Raw genomic sequence first — 19,484 nt, 5'->3', positions numbered from 1 at the left:
TTTTCCTCCAAATTAGAAAAATATTCACATTATTATATAGTCATTTTTAAGAATGTAGACTCCAAAGATTTGAATCTAGACTTTATGATATGTTGGCATGTAACCTTGAGCAAAGTACTTAATCTCTCTAGCTTCAGGTTCTTCATCCATAAAATGAAGTTAATAATAGGATACTTTATAGGGTTCATGTGAGAATTAAATCAGACAAATGTGAAAATGGCACTACTTAGTAAATTTGCAACCGATATTCTCATAATAGGAGCACTTATGGCCATACCATAAACCAAATATGGCCAAAATAGAACTTAATCACCCCCAAACTTGTTCCTCCTCCTGAATTTTCTGAATGAGTGGATGGCTCTCCATCCAGTTGACACAACAAGGCACACTAACTGACCACTGCCCACCACAGGTAATGACTAATAACTAGCTTCATCTGCATCTGTCCAAAGATTTCACCTGCAAAGGCAAACTGTATTATTTTTTACATGTAAGCCTTACTTTTTCCATTGAATAATATATAAGAAACTTTCCATAAAGTTATCCCAAATTCTGCTTTATTCTGAGTGGTATCACATTATTTGGGTGTACTGTAATTTATTTAATCAATCCTTTGATATTTAGATGTTTTTCCTCATCTTTCAATATTATAAACGCCACTATAATAGCTGTGTATAATTTTATGCATTCATGAGTATGTCTGTAGAACAAATTCTTAGAAGTAAAATTGCTGAGCTGTAATAACTTGCACTTGTAATTTTGATAGTTATTGCCAAATTGCACACCACTGGGAGTGTAACAATCTTTCCCACTAGCAACATATAGAAATGACGTTCTATTTCCACCAACAAAATGTATTATCAAAGTTTTGAATTATTTATAAACCTAAAAAGTGAAGTTCATTTATTTTACTATCTGCTAATCATCAATTAGCAATTTTCTTCTGAGTGAAATAAAGCATCTTTTCAAAACTTTAATAATCATTTGGATTTCCTTTTCTGGTAAAAGTCTTCTGGTGCTTTTTTTTTTTTTTTTTTTTTTTTTTTTTTTTTTTAATGCAACAGAAATTTATGTCTCACAGTTTTGGAGGACAGGCCAAGATGAAAGTGTCAGCACGGCCAGGCTTTCTGAAGGTACTAGAGAAGAATCTGTTCTAGGCCTCTTCCCTAACTTCTGGTAGTTTGTTGGCAATCTTACGTGCTCCTTGGCTTATAGATTAGTGGGTCTTCTCTTATTACTTTGATTTTATACACCGGGGATATTTACCCTTTGTCTACATGTGAGTTGCAACTATTTTTTACACCAGTTTGCTATTTGCCTTTGCACTTTTTTCATGGTCTTTTTCCCTCTAGAGAGAAATTTAAAAAGATATATAGATAGATAGATAGATAAATTAGAACTTTTTTCTTTTAATGACTGCTGGATTTGGAATCAGTTGGAAAACCTTTCCCCATTGTTGAAGCTGTCTTTACTAAACACACATCTGATTGTGTCACTTTCCTGCTTAGAACTTTTCAGTGGCTCCCAAATGATCTCACTCAGCTCCTCCTCTTGGCACACAGGGCTGTCCACATAAGTGTTTGCCTGCTACTGCAGCTCCACCCTGCTCCTCTTACACCCCAAGTCTACCCACACTGAATACTTACAATTCCTGGGCCACAGGAGTAGAAATTGTGCATTTGTTTCTGCTCTAAGACACTTCCTAACTCACCTTTCAAGATTCACATCAAACACACCTCTGGCATGAAGCTTTATCAGACTGCTCCAAGCCCTTCATCTCCATCTCTCTGTCTCTTGCTCTTAGTCCATTTCCCTTCCATTCCAGTATTTTCCATAGTCCTGTAGCTACTGTGACAGCTATCGACTTTGCTGACTCCTTTGATTTTCAGCAGTTTTCTACTAGACTATGAGGGCAGGGATCATGTTTTTGTTTATCGATTGCCTTCCACATGGAAGATGCTCCGTAAATCTGTTATATTTCTATAATACTTGCCATGTACTTGGATAAATCACTTAACCTCACTAAACCTCTATTTTCTCATCATTAAAATGAATTAAGTAGAAATTTCCATTGTTATTCATACTGTGTTATAAAGTCCTAAGATTTTAAGAGTATTTCTAATTAGTACTAATTAGTAATTCTAAGAGTTCTAAATTAGGGGCTCCACTGTAAATCTGTACTTTAGGCTCACAAATACTTTAATCATTGAATGAAAATAGAACAACCAACCAAAAACTCATGAACTCAATTAATGTTAAACACTTACTTTTAATGATCCTTGGGATTAGCATTTTTCAATTACAAATTAATTTTGGGTTCCAGATAGAGTTTCTTTTTTTTTTTTTTTTTGAGATGGAGTCTCACTCTGTTGCCTGGGCTGGCGTGCAGTGGTGTTAGGTCCTGGCTCACTGCAACCTCTGCCTCCCAGGTTCAAGAGATTCTTCTGTCTCAGCCTCCCAAATAGCTGGGATTACAGGTGCCTGCCACCACACCTGGCTAATTTTTGTATTTTTAGTAGAGACAGGGTTTTGCTATGTTGGCCAGGTGGTCTGGAACTCCTGACCCCAGGTGATCCACCCACCTCAGCCTCCCAAAGTGCTGGGATTACAGGCATGAGCCACTGCACCCAGCCCAGAGTTTCTTAAAGTAATCTTATACCAATTGACTTTCAATGAAAAAGGGGGAAAAAATAGAAATGTTTTGCATCTTTTAAAAGGAGGAAATTAAAAAAACAACAACAACAACAACAACAAAAAAAACCTGTTGTGAGACATATTTTCCAAAATATTTAGAAACAAATTAGAACAAAAAAATGGGTTTTTTAATTGCTGTAAATTTCTGTACAAGAACATTATAACTATTTTAAGTGTGCGTGCATGCATTTGTATGCATGTGTGTATCTTGTTTTGGCAAATATCATCGTCTCTTTTACAGTTTGTGTTTCTGCATCTAAACCATTACAGTCAGGATGTTACAGTAGAGGAGTTTACACTGACCTGCAAGTCAGGATGTCTGGACCTTAGTCCTGATTTTATCACCACTAGCCAAGTGACTCTGTTGACAAGTACTCTGTGGGTTTATTTTCCTCATTCATAAAATAAAATGGTGTAGCTGTACTATATCAGTGATCTTCAAATTGAGTATACATGCTGCCGAAGCATGCAGTAATCCTCACACTATATGACATGGCAGAGAATCTGCTCTCTACAGAATACCATGAAATGCCGATCTCTATTATTTGACTGCATTAAATAGAAACACTTTTACTAGGGAAAAATATGACCTGTCATTTAAAATTGTTTAATTACATTTATATGTTATAAAACTAAATAGAATCACAATCGTGAGCACTCACTTCCCATTAAAAACTCAGCCGTGAGCCAACAAAGGAATGGCCATGACCTAGATTTGCCATTAACTGTCGTTTTCTTTTTCTCTTTTCATCTTGTCATCTGCTCACGAGTAGTATCAAAGAATAACAGGCCACACACAATCAAAAAAGTTATGGGAGAAAAACAAACTTGAAAAAAATTATCAATTAACAATCTGCTTTGTAAATAAGAGGAGTATCCTTATTTAATTTAGGAGAACACTGGTCCAGCTCATGGAATATCATTGTTTTTTAGAACGTTTTGAGAATACTGAAGAAATCTCCTTTCAATTATAAAACTCTATTATTTTAGCTACCTTATTCTATTAACTATTCCCCTAAGTTTGGTGTCTTCCTGAGGAAAAAAGAATGCTTCTTAGATAATGCCTGGCTTCAGGGCCTGGAGAAAGGTCACTGTGTCTGGTACAAACAAAAGCAAAATTGCCTGAAGCATTTGCTACTCCCTCTGCCAGGCTTTCTCTTATCAATTTATGGTCCTGCTTTGAAAAGCAAATGCCTATCCACTTTGTTGCCCTCAACTGTCTCTCTCTATTTAGAGAAGACTTAGACAAGAACAGTGATAAACACAGGTAGGAGAATACCTTAATTTTAAATTCCAGCTGGGAGTTAATTGTGTACATCATCTCAGTCCTTTCCATCTTGCGGGCGCCCTCATTGCACAGTCGAACCAACTGGGAACACAGAAGAGTAACGAGGGTTAAAGGTCAAGAAGAGAAACCTCACTTTCATAAGCAGAATTCTCACAGGAAATAACTAATACTTGGGAAGCCCCAGAGACTCACTTCCAACACAGAACTCACAGTTTTTCAGTTACCACATTCATACCCAGTTAGAAGTGGTGTGATTAGGATGTGAAGACAAAGTGGGGAAAAAAGGTCACCCTATCTCAGGGAAAGCTACACCCTTCTTCCCTCTTCCAAATCAGAGTAGCTGAAGGGAGATGGTCAACTTCAAAGGCAAAATCTAAGCAGAGTGCTGTGTAAAGCATGTGACCAGTAAACTGAGTGCTGAAGAGGAAAGTGTTGCAGAACAGTCAGCAATTCTTCAACAACCGCCAAGCTAAGGCCATCAGTTACATTTCAGTTTCACTGGAAGCGCTAAATTATCTACAAAGCAAAATTATCTACAAAGTCCTACAAAGGACTTCCACAGTCCTTTAACGAGTACCTAATCTTAATTCACTGGTCTAAATTAAAATGAATTTTGCATCTCCAATTTCTTATTAACTGGAAAACCTGAAAAAAAAAAAAAGATAATGTAAGGGTCACTGGCCATAAAGACAAATGTGATTGTTAAAAGTAAGGATTGGAAATTTTAATTCATTTATTTTTAATATTTCTGCTTTGTTAGGTAATAGATGCCCACTATAAAAATAAATAAATGATGATGATGATGATACAGAAGTAAATAAAATAGGTCATAAAAGGTCCTGACTTACTCCCACTGCACAGATGTAGTTGGAAACAGACTGGATTATATACTTTCTCTTTTTTTCCCTATGTTTATAGGAACATATACATACATACATATATGTATAGAAATTTTTTTGTTTTTGGAAATGATCATTCTATGCTTATGTGTCTTTTTTCACTTATCAATTGTTACAGACTAAATATGTCTCCCCCAAATTCATGTTGAAATCCTAACCTCCAATGTGATAATATTAGGAGGCAGAGGCTTCGGGAGGTAATTAGGTCATGAGAGTGGAGTCCTCATGAATGGGATTAGTGCCATTGTAAGAAGAGGCAGGATAGCTTTCTTATTCTCTCTGCTCCCTCTCCACCATGGGAGGATACAGGGAGAAGGTGGCCATCTGCAAACCAGGAAACCAGCCTTCAGCCAACACCAGATCTGCCTAAACCTTGATCTTGGACTGCCCAGCCTCCAGAACTGTGAGTGATAAATATCTGTTCTTTAAACCACCCAGTTTATGGTACTCTGTTAAAAGGATCTTGAACTAAGACAAAAATATTTCCCCTTCTAAAGTATCATTCATTAAAAAAATCTTTATTTAGTACCTACTATGTTTCAGGTACTAGGGCTGTAACACTTAGAATCCCTAACCTCATGGAAGGGCAGACAAAAGGAAAATAAATCATAGACTCAGATCATAGATTTTAAAAAAAAAGGGCAGTAGGGGAGAAGGAAGTTGGAAGGGATCTAAGAGACCCTCTCCTGAGAGGTCATTTAAGCAGAAAGCTGAAGGAGAAGTAGTTACTACTAAATGATAAGATGGTTCAAGGAGAGGGAACACCATGAGCAAAGGACGAGATGGGAAAGCAAAGCGTGTGAGTGTTTGAGTAAGTCAAAGAAGATCCTGGCATGAAGGAAGGTGGCATGGGAGGAAGCCAAGAGAGATAGACCAGGGTCAGATCATGCAAGGTCTTAAGGTGTCTGGATTGCATTCTAAGTGCAAAAAGAAGTCACCAGCATGTTTTCAGTGGGGGAATGATATGATCCAATTTATGCTACAAGAATTAGATGAACTTTCCACAATGTATTTATTCTATTTCCTGTTGATGGACACTTAAACAATTTCTAATTCTCACTTGGCTTTTAGATTTGGAGAGCAGACCGGTCTTCAATAACAGCATATCTTTAGCTTTGGCCTGTGAGTTCACTGACGCGGGGACTGATGGCTTTATCTCTCTGATCAAAGCTAAGAGCTGAAATATCCAGGTGTGAGGCAGAGGCAACCTAAAAGTGTAATACCCTGAAAGGAACAGGGCATACCAGAGTGAAATCCAAGCACCATATCAGGCTTTTGCTGCTTAGGACATTTTTCTGACTTCTCTTGGGGAATGCGTTCATGGCTCCCAAATGTATGTTCCCAGACTCTGTCTATATATATCCTAGGCTCTGGATGCAACTATCTATATGAAATCTCCTCTTGAACGTCCCAGAGCCATTTCAAATTCAGCATGACCAAACCTGAGCATCTCCTTCATCACACTCTTGCCCCAGGCTCCACACTGTCTATATTAGTGATTTACCTTAGCATCATCCACTTCCCCCGAAAACTTAGCCCTCATCACTCAGACCCCTCCCTCTGCTTTGCCCTCTGCATACAATCCAAGTCTCCTTAATGATGCTGTCCTGCTGCCCACTTCTCTCTGCCTGCCTTGCCATTGAACTCAGGCTCAGACCTCTTGCTGCCTGGATTTGGGGCCTCTTAATTCTTTTCCTCACTTCTGTCCTACATTATGCAGGCTCCAAAAATAAGATGTCAGTTTTTCTAAGTTCAGATCTGATCACAAAACAACTCCACTAGAAATCCTTAAAAGGCTCCCTGAAGCTTTCAGAATCAAGTCTTAGCAAGACCCTACATGATCTGGAAATTATATGGAACCACAAAAGAGCAAGAATAGCCAAAGCAGTCCTAAGCAAAGGTAAATAAATTGGAAGAGTCACTTTACCTGACTTCAAATTATACTACAGAGCTATAATAACTAAAACAGCACGGTAACTGGCATAAAAACAGACACATAGGCCAGTGGAGCAGAAATAAAGAACTTAGAAACAAATCCACACACCTAAAGTGAACTCATTTATGACAAGGGTGCCAAGAACATACACTGAGGAAAAGACAATCTCTTTAATAAATGGTGCTGGGATAACTGAATATCCATACACAGAATAATAACACCACACCCCTATTTCTTACCATATACAAAAATCAAATCAAAATGGACTAAAGACTTAAATCTAAGACCTCAAACTATGAAACTACTACAAGAAAATATAAGAGAAAATCTCCAGGACATTGGTCTGGGCAAAAATTTCTTAAAAAATACCCTACAGCCACAGGCAACAAAAGCAAAAATGGACAAATGGGATCAAATCAAGTTAAAAGGCTTCTGCAGAGCAAAGGATAGAGTCAACAAAGTGAAGAGACAACCCCTAGAATAGGAGGAAGCTACCCATCTGACAAGGGATTAATAATCAGAAAATATAAGCAGCTCAAACAACTCTACAGGAAAAAAAATCTAATAATCCAATCAAAAATGGGCAAAAGATTTGAACAGACCTTTCTCAAAAGAAGACATACAAATGGCAAATAGTCATATGAAAAGGTGCTCAACATCACTGGTAATTAAAGAAATTCAAATCAAAACTACTACGAGATATCATCTTATTCCAGTTAAAATGGCTTATATCCAAAAGACAGGCAATAACAAACGCTGGCAAGGATGTGGAGAAAAGGGAACCCTCATACACTGATGGTAGGAATGTAAATTAGTACAACCACTGTGGAGTACAGTCTAGAGGTTCCTTAAAAAACTAAAAATTGATTACTGTATGATTCAGAAATCCTACTACTGGGTATATACCCCAAAGAAAGGAAATCAGTATATCAAAGAGATGCACTTTTATGTTTGCTGCAGCACTATTTACAATAGCTAAGATCTAGAAGCAAACCTAAGTGTCCAACAATAGATGAATGAATAAAGAAAATGTGGTACACATATACAATGGAGTACCATGTAGCCATGAAAAAGAATGATATCTAGTCATGTGCAACAACACGGCTGGAACTGGAGATCATTATGTAAAATGAAATAAGCCAGAAATAGAAAGACAAGCATTGTATGTTCTCATTTGTGGGATTTAAAAATTAAAAAAAAAATAAGCTCATGGACATAAGGCAGTAGAATAATGCTTACCCGAGGCTAGGAAGGGTATTGGGGAGCTGAGGAGGAGGTGGGTATTGTTAATGGGTACCAAAAAATAAAATGAGTAAGACCTACTATATGCTCTATATGATAGCACAACAGGGTGACTACAGTCAATAATAACTCCCTGCATTTTAAAATAAAGATTATAATTGAATTATTTTTAACTAAAAAAATTAAAATACTTTCATATCTACTTATTTATAAAACAAATTTATTTCCATACTTTTCAGGGAACAGGTGGTTTTTGATCACATGGAGAAGTTCTTAGCGGTGATTTATGAGATTCTGGTGTACTCTGAGCACTGTATACTGTGCCCAATGTGTACTCTTTTATCCCACAACCCTCCCCCCTTACCCCCAAATCCCCAAAAATTCATTATATCATTCTCACGCCTTTGCATCCTCATAGTTTAGCTCCCACTTATAAATTAGAACACATGATATTTGGTTTTCCATTCCTGAGTTACTTCACTTATAATAATGGTCTCCAACTCCATCCAAGTTGCTGCAAATGTCATTATTATTTTTTTAAATGGCTGAGTAGTATTTCACGGTGTATATATCTATATATAACACATTTCCTTTACCCACTCATTGGCTGATGGACATTTGGATTGGTTCCTTATTTTTGTAACTGCAAATTGTGTTGCTATAAACATGAGCATGCAAATGTCTTTTTCATATAATGACTTATTTTCCTTTGGGTATTTGCCCAGTAGTGGGACTGCTGGATTGAATGGTAGTTCTACTTTTAGTTCTTTAAGAAATCTCCACACTGTTTTCCATACTGGTTGTACTAGTTTACATTCCCACCATCAGGGTAAAGGTGTTTCCTTTTTACCTAAAGATGTTTCCTTTTCTTCTTCACCTAAAGATGTTTCACATCCACACCAACATCTATTACTTTTTGATATTTAAATTAGGGCCATTTTAGCAGGAGTAAAGTGGTACCTCATTGTGGTTTTAATTTGCATTTATAGTTAGCGATGCCGAGCATTTTTTCATGTTTGTTGGCCATTTGTCACACACATGTACTTCTTTGTAAATGGCCGAAGCAATACGTTATAGGAAAAGATTAAATAGAGCTTGACTATTTTGCCTCTGGGAGAAAAGCTCATAATGTAACACTATCTCCAACTCTAAATAGAGTTTTGATGAGGTCAGTGTTAAAGCAGACATTCTCTTTCCATGGGAGAGTAAACAGATGGAAAGAACAGGGAAGATACATTTGGCATAAGACCATCTCTTGATCACCATTCCTTACATGGTACACATCACTCTAGATAAGCTGAATTATTGGATTCTCTGGAAATTATCAGATTCCCTAGAAATCCTCTCCCCCCAACATGTTAACAGAAAATCAGGAGGAAAGCACATTTTTCATTTTATAGAAATGTACTTCTTGTAGCTCTTGTTTCTAGGTCAGTAAGTCTTTCCAAGGCCCTAAATTAAAGAAGTTGTCACAGTCTTTTCAGCAATATACATGAGCAATTTCAAAGAAGTATTATTTGCATCATGCAAATAAACTGCATTAGTATTTTAATTACCAAAAAGGTCTGACTTTTTTTTTTTTCCAAGAATGAGTAACTACTTAGAGAGAGTTACCCAAGAGATTAAGGCAGTATCTGGTTCTAAAAACTTGGGCCTCGACATATCAAATTTAACTCTCTGAAATAAAATATTGGGAACTCCCAATTTCTCTGATTTTAGGTAAAGCAAACAAATGTAGTTCTACATTTTCATTCTGAATCATAAACGCTCTCTATGCATACTCTTTCTGCTGAAAATAATCATATTATTTTCCCAGAATCTATACAACCTCATCAGTAACCTTCACAAATAAAACAGAAGATTAATTCTTGAGCTGACTATATTAATGATTTCAGTTCCTCTGTAACACTGGGAGACTGAGGGAATAATTCAAATATTTACAGGTCATGCTCAATAGAGAGAAAGGAATGATGCCCTTCAGAGAAAGCAAGTAACTGGGTTGGTATCACTTCAGATGATAGCCTTTTACATACTTACAGTATCAAGGTAAGGCAATTCACTAGTCTATTACATGTTTGCCAGTCTTTCCTGAAAAGAACCAGTATGCAATCAAGTGAACAAGAGATGCCTGAAGGAATGTAGCATTCGACTGTAACTTGGATGTAAAATTCTCGAAAAAAATTAAGATTCCAGGTTCAATTCAACAATCAACCACTTGTGTCCTCCTATTTTTTTCTCTCTGCAAATTATTTTACATCAATTTCTTGGTAACAAACAGGCAAAACTTGTCAAAATCTCATTTATGTCCAAGACTAGAACTTCTCTAGTAGTTTCTCCCAAAAACTTTCCCCCCTTAACCTCCCCACTCCTCCTCTAGGAAGGCAGCACAAGACTTGAGGTCTTGGAGGAAGAGCAATTGGCGGTAGTACCTTACATAACTTCTCACTTGTCAGGCTTTCTTTATTTACTGTTCCCAAAATAGGTGTGCAGATCACCAATGGGAGAAAGAGATGAATTTAAGTGGCTCACAGATACACTTAACTTATTCGTTTGTTTGTTTTGGAGACGGAGTTTTGCTCTTGTTGCCCAGAGTGGAGTGCATGGAGTGCAGTGGTGCAATCTTGGCTCACTGCAACCTCCACCTCCTGGGTTCAAGCAATTCTCATGCCTCAGCCTCCCGAGTAGCTGGAATTACAGGTGCCTGCCACCATGCCCAGCTAATTTTTGTATTTTTCGTAGAGATGGGGCTTCACCATGTTGGCCAGGCTGGTCTCAAACTCCTGACCTCAGGTGATCCACCAGCCTTGGCCTTCCAAAATGCTGGGATTACCGGCATGAGCCACCATGCCCAGCCATAGATACACTTACTCTTAATATAAAAATGTATGTTATAAAAATAACCAACTAGTAGCTGGGCGCATTGGCTCACACCTGTAATCCCAGTACTTTGGGGGGCCAAGGCTGAGGGATCACGAGGTCAGGAGTTCAAGACCAGCCTGGCCAAGATGGTGAAACCCCATCTCTATTAAAAATACAAAAATTAGCCAGGCATGGTGGTGGGCACCTGTAATCCCAGCTACTCAGGAGGCTGAGGCAGAGAACTGCTTGAACCTGGGAGGTGGAAGTTGCAATGAGTCAAGATCACGCCACTGCACTCCAGCCTGGGTGACAGAGTGAGACCCTGTCTCAAAGAAATGACCTTATAAAAGCCATGATTTTAAGTGAGGATGGTTTTAATCCATGATTTTAAGATGAGGATAAGTAAAATGATGACTTGATGTAAAGCTGACTAAAAGAAATAGTACTTCATAGAAAAGTGGTACAAAGCCATGCCAAATTCACAAAGGGCTACGTAACTGAAGACATTTAGGAAGCTTCTGATGCTACCATTATCTCTGCTCCTGTGCCAACCTCATACAGTATCCTCAGTGACACCTATGCTTTCTATTGCTTCCTCTCAGCTAGATATTTTTGTCAGTGGCTAACCCTACCTACATTTTTCTAATCTTTAAACAAATAAACTAATAAAGACCCTCTCTCACTTTCCTTTCAACTACAGCTCTTTCTCTTTCCACTCTCTGAATGAATCTTAGACATTTAGCTACCACTGCTGGCTGGCTGTATATTCACACCTCCCTCCCACTTCTCAATACACTCAACTCAGGTACCCTCCCCACAACCACCAACCCCAGTACATAACCTACCTGATAATAAACCCAAGGAAAACTTCAATCATTACCTCACTTTATCTTTCAGGAGCATACCACAGAGTTGACCACCAAACTATCTGCCATTTGCCAAAGTATTACGGTTTTCCTTCTTCTCTGGTATGTTTTATTTTGTTTTGTTCTTTTTTTAAGTTTACTCTGCTGGCTCCTTTTTCCTAAATAAGATTATGAATGCCAGAATTCTTCATGGTCATTGCTCAGGCTCACTGCCCTTCTCATTCCACACAGTCTCCCTAAGAAATCTCATCCACTCTCCCAGCTTCAACAATTGTCCATATGTTGATGATTCTCAAATCCGCGTCTCCAGTTCAGTCTCCTCTCTGAGCTCCTGCCTTGTTTATTTAGCCAACTTCGGTGTTCTACAGGAATCTCAATGACAACGTGACCCAAATGGAACTTATCCACTTTTCCCTATGTTCATGTTACAGATGAAGAAGAGCATCCACCTTGCTGCCCAAGCCAGAGACATATTCCTTGACTTCTGTCCTGAAATGTGCTTACCCAATCAGTCTCCAAGCCTACCTCCCCAGCATACAGGCAGACTTCTCACCACCTTACTATCACATTGGTAGAAGCCACTACCATCCCTTGCCTGATCAAATACCACTGGCCTCAGAACTGGTCCCATTCCCACTATCATCTTCATAACATATGAATTTGGCCTCTACATCATCTTAGAATAAGGCACCCAACAGCCTAGTATGTATAACAAGGGCCTACACAGCTGGTTCCCTAGTGCTGTCTCTCAGATTGCATTCTGGTCACATAAAGAACATTCCAGTTTTTCAAAATCTCCAATATTTTCTTGCCTTTGGATCTCTACACATACTTGGGACACTCTCTTCCCCAATCCTGGGCTCATAGCCACTCCTGTGTTAGGTCTCAGTTTAGACACCACTGTGGCCTTCTCTATCACATCATCCACCATCCTTCATTGTAACTCTATTCAGCGTCTGCCTTCCTCTTTCCACTGCACATTCCACGAGTGCAGTGGCCACACGTGTCTCACTCATCACTGCATTTCCAAGAACTGGCATCATATTTGGCTCAGTGATTGACACTCAGTAAACATTTACTGAATCAGAAATAAACAAACAGCTATTCAGCCACCAAAAGAAAATAAGGTAATCTATTGGTCCTTAAAGCAAAACTGTCTGAAACTGCAAAAATACCAATTTCACTTGAGTAGAGCAAATATTGTTTTGGTTTCCAACTACCTAAAGAATGCTGTGCAAATGGCAGTGAGACTCTACCAGTTTTCAGCATCAAGCCAAGACATACTTTCTTCTGAGGTAATTGAATGGTTTCCCGTCTTATAAGTAAACTGTCACACAACAGTTACCTTGCTTACTTCCTTCAAGGCCCTTTTGCAGACTTCGTACTTCGGAGAGTCCTTAGGTGTTTTTTGACAGATAGTCTGTAATGAAGTAAAAGTGAACAAAATTAATTGATTTATTTTATTAAGTAAATTAAACCAATGTCCAGCCATATCCTCTTACTCAAGCACAGTTAATGCCGAACACAGTATTATGGATGCGTATGAGGATAGTATTAAAATCCTATTTAGAAACCAGGAAATAATCTTTAAACACAGGATCCGAGTCCATCCAGGGAATGGTTAAGAAGACAGAATTCAGAGATGGGCAAACCTGGTTTCAAATCTCAGGTCTGCCCCTTACTAATTATCCAACCTTGTGCAAGTCACCAACTTTGTCTATATAAGCCTCTCTTTCCTCATTTGTAAAACTGGGGTGATGCCAAATATATCACAAGGTTGCTGCAAGCCTTAATGATAATTTATGTAAAGTTCTTTATGAGTGCCTGGCATACAGTATGCCCTCAATACATAAGAGTTACTTTAATTATCACCATTATAATCATTATTATTAGAGGCAATTAAATTTATAGAGGATGCATTATGAATAAAAAGAACACATGACATCTGTAATCCCAGGACTTTGGGAGGCCAAGGCGGGCAGACTGCTTGAGTCCAAGAGTTCAAGACCAACCAGGGCAACATGGAAAGACTCAGACCAGCCAGGGTAACATGGAAAGCCCTCAATACATGAGAGTTACTTTAATTATCACCATTATAATCATTATTATTAGAGGCAATTATATTTATAGAGGATACATTATGAATAAAAAGAACAGCTGGGCACAGCTGTTCATGACATCTGTAATCCCAGGACTTTGGGAGGCCAAGGCGGGCAGACTGCTTGAGTCCAGGAGTTCAAGACCAGCCAGGCAACATGGAAAGACTCCCAAAACAATTAGTCAGGAATGGTGGCGTGCACCTGTGGTCCCAGCTACTCAGGAGGCTAAGGTGGGAGGGTCACTTGAGCCTGGGAGGTGGAGGCTGCAGTGAGTTGAGATTGCACCACTACACTCCTGGGCAACAGAGTCTCAAAGAAAAAATAACAACAACAAAAACAAAATCCGCAAGGAAAAAAAAGCCTGGTAGGTTTTCGGTTGATATATTTACACTGAGAAATTTCATTTGTGATAGTAAAATCAGGTTCAAACAGGGTCAATTCATGGTAAATTTGATTACATAACTTTAAAGCTATACACACACATTCCAAGCCTAGGGAACCACTTAATTGTTGAAAGCATTCATTTCAATTAACAAGCTTAACCAAATTTCCAATGAAGTAAAATTGGAGAGACATCATTTTAAGTACATTTATATTCTGCCTAAATGGCCAGATTTCCACACACGAGAAACAGATTAAGGCAATAGCAATCAGGCAGAGGTAGAAAGTAGCTGGCTATTAGCAAATCACTAGGTCCTGGTCCCTTAAATGTAGAGAAGCACCAGGCCAAGACATCTGAAAGTTAGGCATGTAGATTTTTAGCTATGTGAGAAACACAGAGGGCACCATCTGTGGGGGTTCTTATATTTTTTGACTATGACCCACTATAAGAATACTTTTACACTGCAAGAAGCACACAGGCACACATAAATGAACCAGGATTTTGTGAAACAATGTTTAACCACTTTATGAGCAATGTACGTATGCTCATAATTCAAAAATCAGTTTTATGACCCACTAATGGGTATGAAAGCAGCATGAAAATACTGGCTTACAGCCCTGAGAGAAGGCATCCTTAGCTGGAGTCCATATATTGACACTTTATATAAAATTCTGTGCATACACACATTCTCTGGGAAGAAATGCTATATCGTTTTACTCAGAATCTCAAAGGGGTCTGTGGCTCAAAAGATGTCTAAAGCCTACTGAGCAATCGCAGCATGAATCTCCAACACTGTATAATATAATGTGTTAGATTGTGGAGTCCCATTCTATACAAGTAATTTTCTCAAAATTAAAGAGGATATAAAAGGCTTGAAGATCACAGTATATATAAAATGTGGAAAACATGTTTAAAATGCATTTTATTTATTTTTGTTTTTCTAATTCCACTTCTCAAAGAGGAATAAAATGCATTTCCAGAAGAAGAAAAAGACAACCTGAAAATTCAAAAGTCTGACATTACAATAAATGTTATATTTACAAGGAACTCACTTCTTGTTTAAAAAAATAGTAACGTTTGAAATAATATTTCCTTATATGGACTAAGATTCCTTCTTAAGCCAAAATTTGATTTGGATAACTCAGCTGCATTCTATCATTAGACATGATAAATACTGATCTCAAAAAAATCAGAAAGTGAAATGTTCAAAACTGCAAGCTTCCCAATATGTACAAAGGAGGGATGTTCCTGAATTACAGGTGATGGGTGGAGAAGGTGTGAAGGCAGTAGATCAAGGTGAGCTTGAGGAGCACAAGGTGCTGTGAGTTCTGAAATATCTGACAAAACCTCTCCAAAACTGCAGCAGTCAACCAAATGCTCACGATCCCACACTTTTACGCATTTCAAAATTTCAGAATTTTAAAAGAATATATTTTAGAATTTACAATGGGATACAGAATGTGAAATTTATTCTTAATCATAATTTTTAATATATATTTTACTTTGTTTTGATTAGTAAAAATCAGGTTTGTAAAAAGTTGACCTTATATCAACATTGTGATCCCATTTTAAAGTAGGATTTTAACAAAGTATTTTCTAATTGGATCAAAAAGACACTCTGTGGTCCACTGCTGGAATGGGACCTCTGTCAAGCCACCCCGTTTTTCTCTTTGCTGCCTCAGCAGCTCCAGTGTAGCCAGTGGCAGGTCCTCCTGCCCATGGCCTACCTGTCTTTCCAGCTGCACGTACTACTAAGCAGGCTACTCGCTTGCCCCAGTCATGTGTTGTCATTATTCAAAGTCAAACACTTGCTTCCTTCATGAGTGCTGCCTAACACAAGAAGGATGCTGGGCTTTCCCCACTCACTTTGCACAATGCACGATCCAAGCAATACTATGCTTTGTCATGGTGAAGAAACTCTCACTCCTGTATGAAATGGAAGCCCCAGGGTACCTTGGAATATTATAGATGAAGGGATCTCAATGATCAGTCTGAGGAAGCTTAGGCCCAAAGAAACTGAGTTGCTCAAGGTCACATGCCTAATGGCTTAGCTCAGGCGTCCCCAAACTTTTTACACAGGGGGCCAGCTCACTGTCCCTCAGACCATTGGAAGGTTGCCACATATTGTGCTCCTCCCACTGACCACCAATGAAATAGGTGCCCCTTCCTGAAGTGCGGCAGGGGGTCGGATAAATGGCCTCAGGGGGGCCACATGCGGCCCACGGGCCGTAGTTTGGGGATGCGTGGCTTAGCTAGAACTGGAATCCAGGCCTCTTGACTTAAAGAAGCCACAATTCTTTCTATTTCAAAAAAAGTTGAGTAAGTGGGTGATGAGATCCAATTTCTCTAGAATGACCACGGAAGCCTAAATGAAAGATAATTTCCAGAGCTGTCAGATACAGGTGAGACTTTCCAAACAAACAACACCTTCTCACTTGATTGGGGGATTTTTAGACCTTTAAATATGCATCAATTTAAGTGGAATAAGAATAATTTTCTTAATCAGATTTATAGAAGCACAGCTATCCACAGAGAAAAAAGCCACAGTCATGTCTTACATCCATCAGCAGGGGAAGGCGGGTCACCCTCTGCATGGGGAGAATGAGAAAAGAGATCATGGGTAAGTTCCTACAGTCTTCATGGGACTCAATCCTTGACAATACTTCCTTAAAGGATGGATTGGTAGCTCTGAGGGAAAACAAAGAAAAGAGAAACTTCAAAATATTTCCTCCTCAAATTAAGGAGCAAATAAAAATGTACTACAAAATACTGTGATAAATACATATAGTATCAACTATTTAAAAATATATGAAAACATCCTAAACACATAATCACACAGGCAAATACCAATGGCTTGTCTGCCTTCAAGGCTGAATATAACAAGATGTGGATTTCACTTAACAGTAATAACAATAAGGCAAAACATGTATGCGTTAGAAACTTACAGAAGTGGAAGGTAAGCAAATGAAGAAGTCATGGTATCATAATGGTGAGCATATGGTCATAAATCAATATACAGACTAGGCCTTATATCTGATCATCAATAAACACATAGCATTAATAAGATCATAAATAATATTTTAAGCTACTTCTCCAGCCCTAGACAATGATACAAGAAACTATCAGTTAGATTGGACTTCAGAGGCTTTAGGCCACAAAGATCCTCTTCCTGAGACAGAAACTTTCTGACATGTCAAAATATTCCTCTTTTTCTCCTGTTAATGCAAGAAAAGTATTAATGCTGCTGTAACATTTTGATGAAACTTAGCGAGATACTGTGACATATATTCTTTCATGTGGAACCACCAACATAAGTTTTAAGAAGACCAGATAGGGATTCCAGTAAGAGAATGGAACGCAGAAAGGTGCCTAGCCCACCGAGTAAATATGACTTAGTAACTGGTAAAGACAGAAGTCAAACCCAGGTTTTCTTTTTTTTTTTTTTTTTTTTTTTTTTTTTTGACATAGAGTCTCACTGTCACCTAGGCTGGAGTGCAGTGGTGCGATCTCAGCTCACTGCAGCCTCTGCCTCCCAGGTTCAAGCAATTCTCTGCCTCAGGCTCACAAGCAGCTGGGATTACAGATGTGCGCCATGACGCTCAGCTAATTTTTGGTATTATTAGTACAGACGAGGTTTCGTCATGTTGGCCAGACTAGTCTCAAACTCTTGGCCACAAGTGATCCACCTGACTTGGCCTCCCAAAGTGCTGGGATTACAGGCGTAAGCCACCGCACCAGACCTCAAACCTAAGTTTTCTAATGTTAAATCTGATACTCTTGTCCCCTCACTTCTCACTCTATTCTCACTTCATCCTGTGAGAAGCTGTGGAGAGTTCCACTGCCACTTTCCAAGGCAAGGAGGGCAGGAGTTAGATGGATACGATACTCCTATGAGAGGAGGAGGAAGCAGGATAGTGGCAATAGCAGTCATATTTTTTTAAATGTTATTTTGAAAATTAAATAATTTGGTTCAAGGCTGCTACTAAAAGCAGGAGGGGGAGAATACCAGAATAGCAAATGAAATTAAACAGAAACACTTCATTTCCACTTTCTCAAGCTGAGAAGTTTTAAGTTTCCTTTTGCTGAAAGCTTTGAGATTTTTAGAAAGTTAAGAAAACAAAAACAAACTCTAAACTAGTTGCATATGTAAATCTCTCAGGTCCCAGTCCCCTCCCTCATCTTCCAAAGCTGCTGACTAAATAGTCTGGGATGGACTCCGGGAACTGTATATTTGCTCATTTCCAGGCCCAAGGCATTTCTTACCTGCAGCTAGAACTGAAAGGCACTGTTCTAACCTCAGATCCACATCAACTGCAACAAAGGCCCTGAAAACACAACTACTAATTCCCATGTGAAAGTGCAGATGATGTTATCATTACAATCATTAAGATAAGAACCTTTAAGAGTCACAGGATATACAGCAGTACCTACTGATCTTTTTTAACTCCTGCAAAACAAAATGAAACCCAAATTTATCTCTAATTCAAGACTTTGTTTTCAGATATGAATTTGCATTCTCTAACAGTTACAGAGCAACCTCTGTGGAGAGGGGAAGTGATGGGTGTGGTTTTACCCTCAGGGGACCTGTTGCAATGTCTGGAGACATTTTTGGCATCTGGCAGATAGAAGCCAGGGATGCCCTTAAGCATTGTACAATGCATAGGACAGCCCACCACAAAGACTTATCCAGTCCAAAATGTCAATTCTGCGAACAAACCCTGCTTTATACTAAAAATCTCATTTGGGCTTGGCAGCTGTGTGTTTTCCACCCTGGCTATATGAAAATGTCATGAAGATGTGGAGGAGAAAGGGGGCCATCATCAGCCCCTCTTACCAGCTTGGAGGCTTTGACTATTTCTCCAAGCAGCCATAAGTTAGTCACCCTCAACCCCTTCTCCTCCACAGAGGTTTCACATATTTGCACAGAAGTTGACTAAAGCTTCACACTATGGTCATAAATGCCACACCTCACAGGAGGTAACAGCCATTAAGCTCCCAAACCGGGTTTACAGCAGTGCACAACTGTGCTGTAACAGATACTTGTGATAAACAGGACCCTTCAAAAGACATATAGGCATTACTGAACAATTGCTGACTCTCTTAGGACACAGAGGACATATGTATCGCATCAAAACTCTAAGTAATCTAAAAAGGACAAAAAGAAAAGATATGGCGGGAAATTTAATGTTTGAGTCTTTTCCTGCACAACTGAAATCTTC

The 19,484-nt window shown here is 38.7% G+C and overlaps 1 protein-coding gene across 2 annotated transcripts in view; it reads right to left on the bottom strand.

Annotated features, from left to right (window-relative positions):
- Positions 1-19,484, bottom strand: part of ARHGEF26 (Rho guanine nucleotide exchange factor 26) — a 128,887-nt gene that overhangs the window by 36,885 nt on the left and 72,518 nt on the right. For both annotated transcript variants that reach the window (XM_010335753.3, XM_003925017.4), the window contains exons 8-10: positions 16,824-16,953; positions 13,130-13,204; positions 3,974-4,063 (exon numbers count right to left, since the gene is read on the bottom strand). In XM_010335753.3, the coding sequence (XP_010334055.1) occupies positions 3,974-4,063; positions 13,130-13,204; positions 16,824-16,953 (295 nt within the window). The remainder of the gene's footprint in view (positions 1-3,973; positions 4,064-13,129; positions 13,205-16,823; positions 16,954-19,484) is intronic.

The sequence above is a fragment of the Saimiri boliviensis genome, chromosome 9, assembly GCF_048565385.1.
Source record: "Saimiri boliviensis isolate mSaiBol1 chromosome 9, mSaiBol1.pri, whole genome shotgun sequence".
Classification (NCBI taxonomy): Eukaryota; Metazoa; Chordata; class Mammalia; order Primates; family Cebidae; genus Saimiri; species Saimiri boliviensis.
This window is presented reverse-complemented; position numbering and strand designations above follow the sequence as displayed.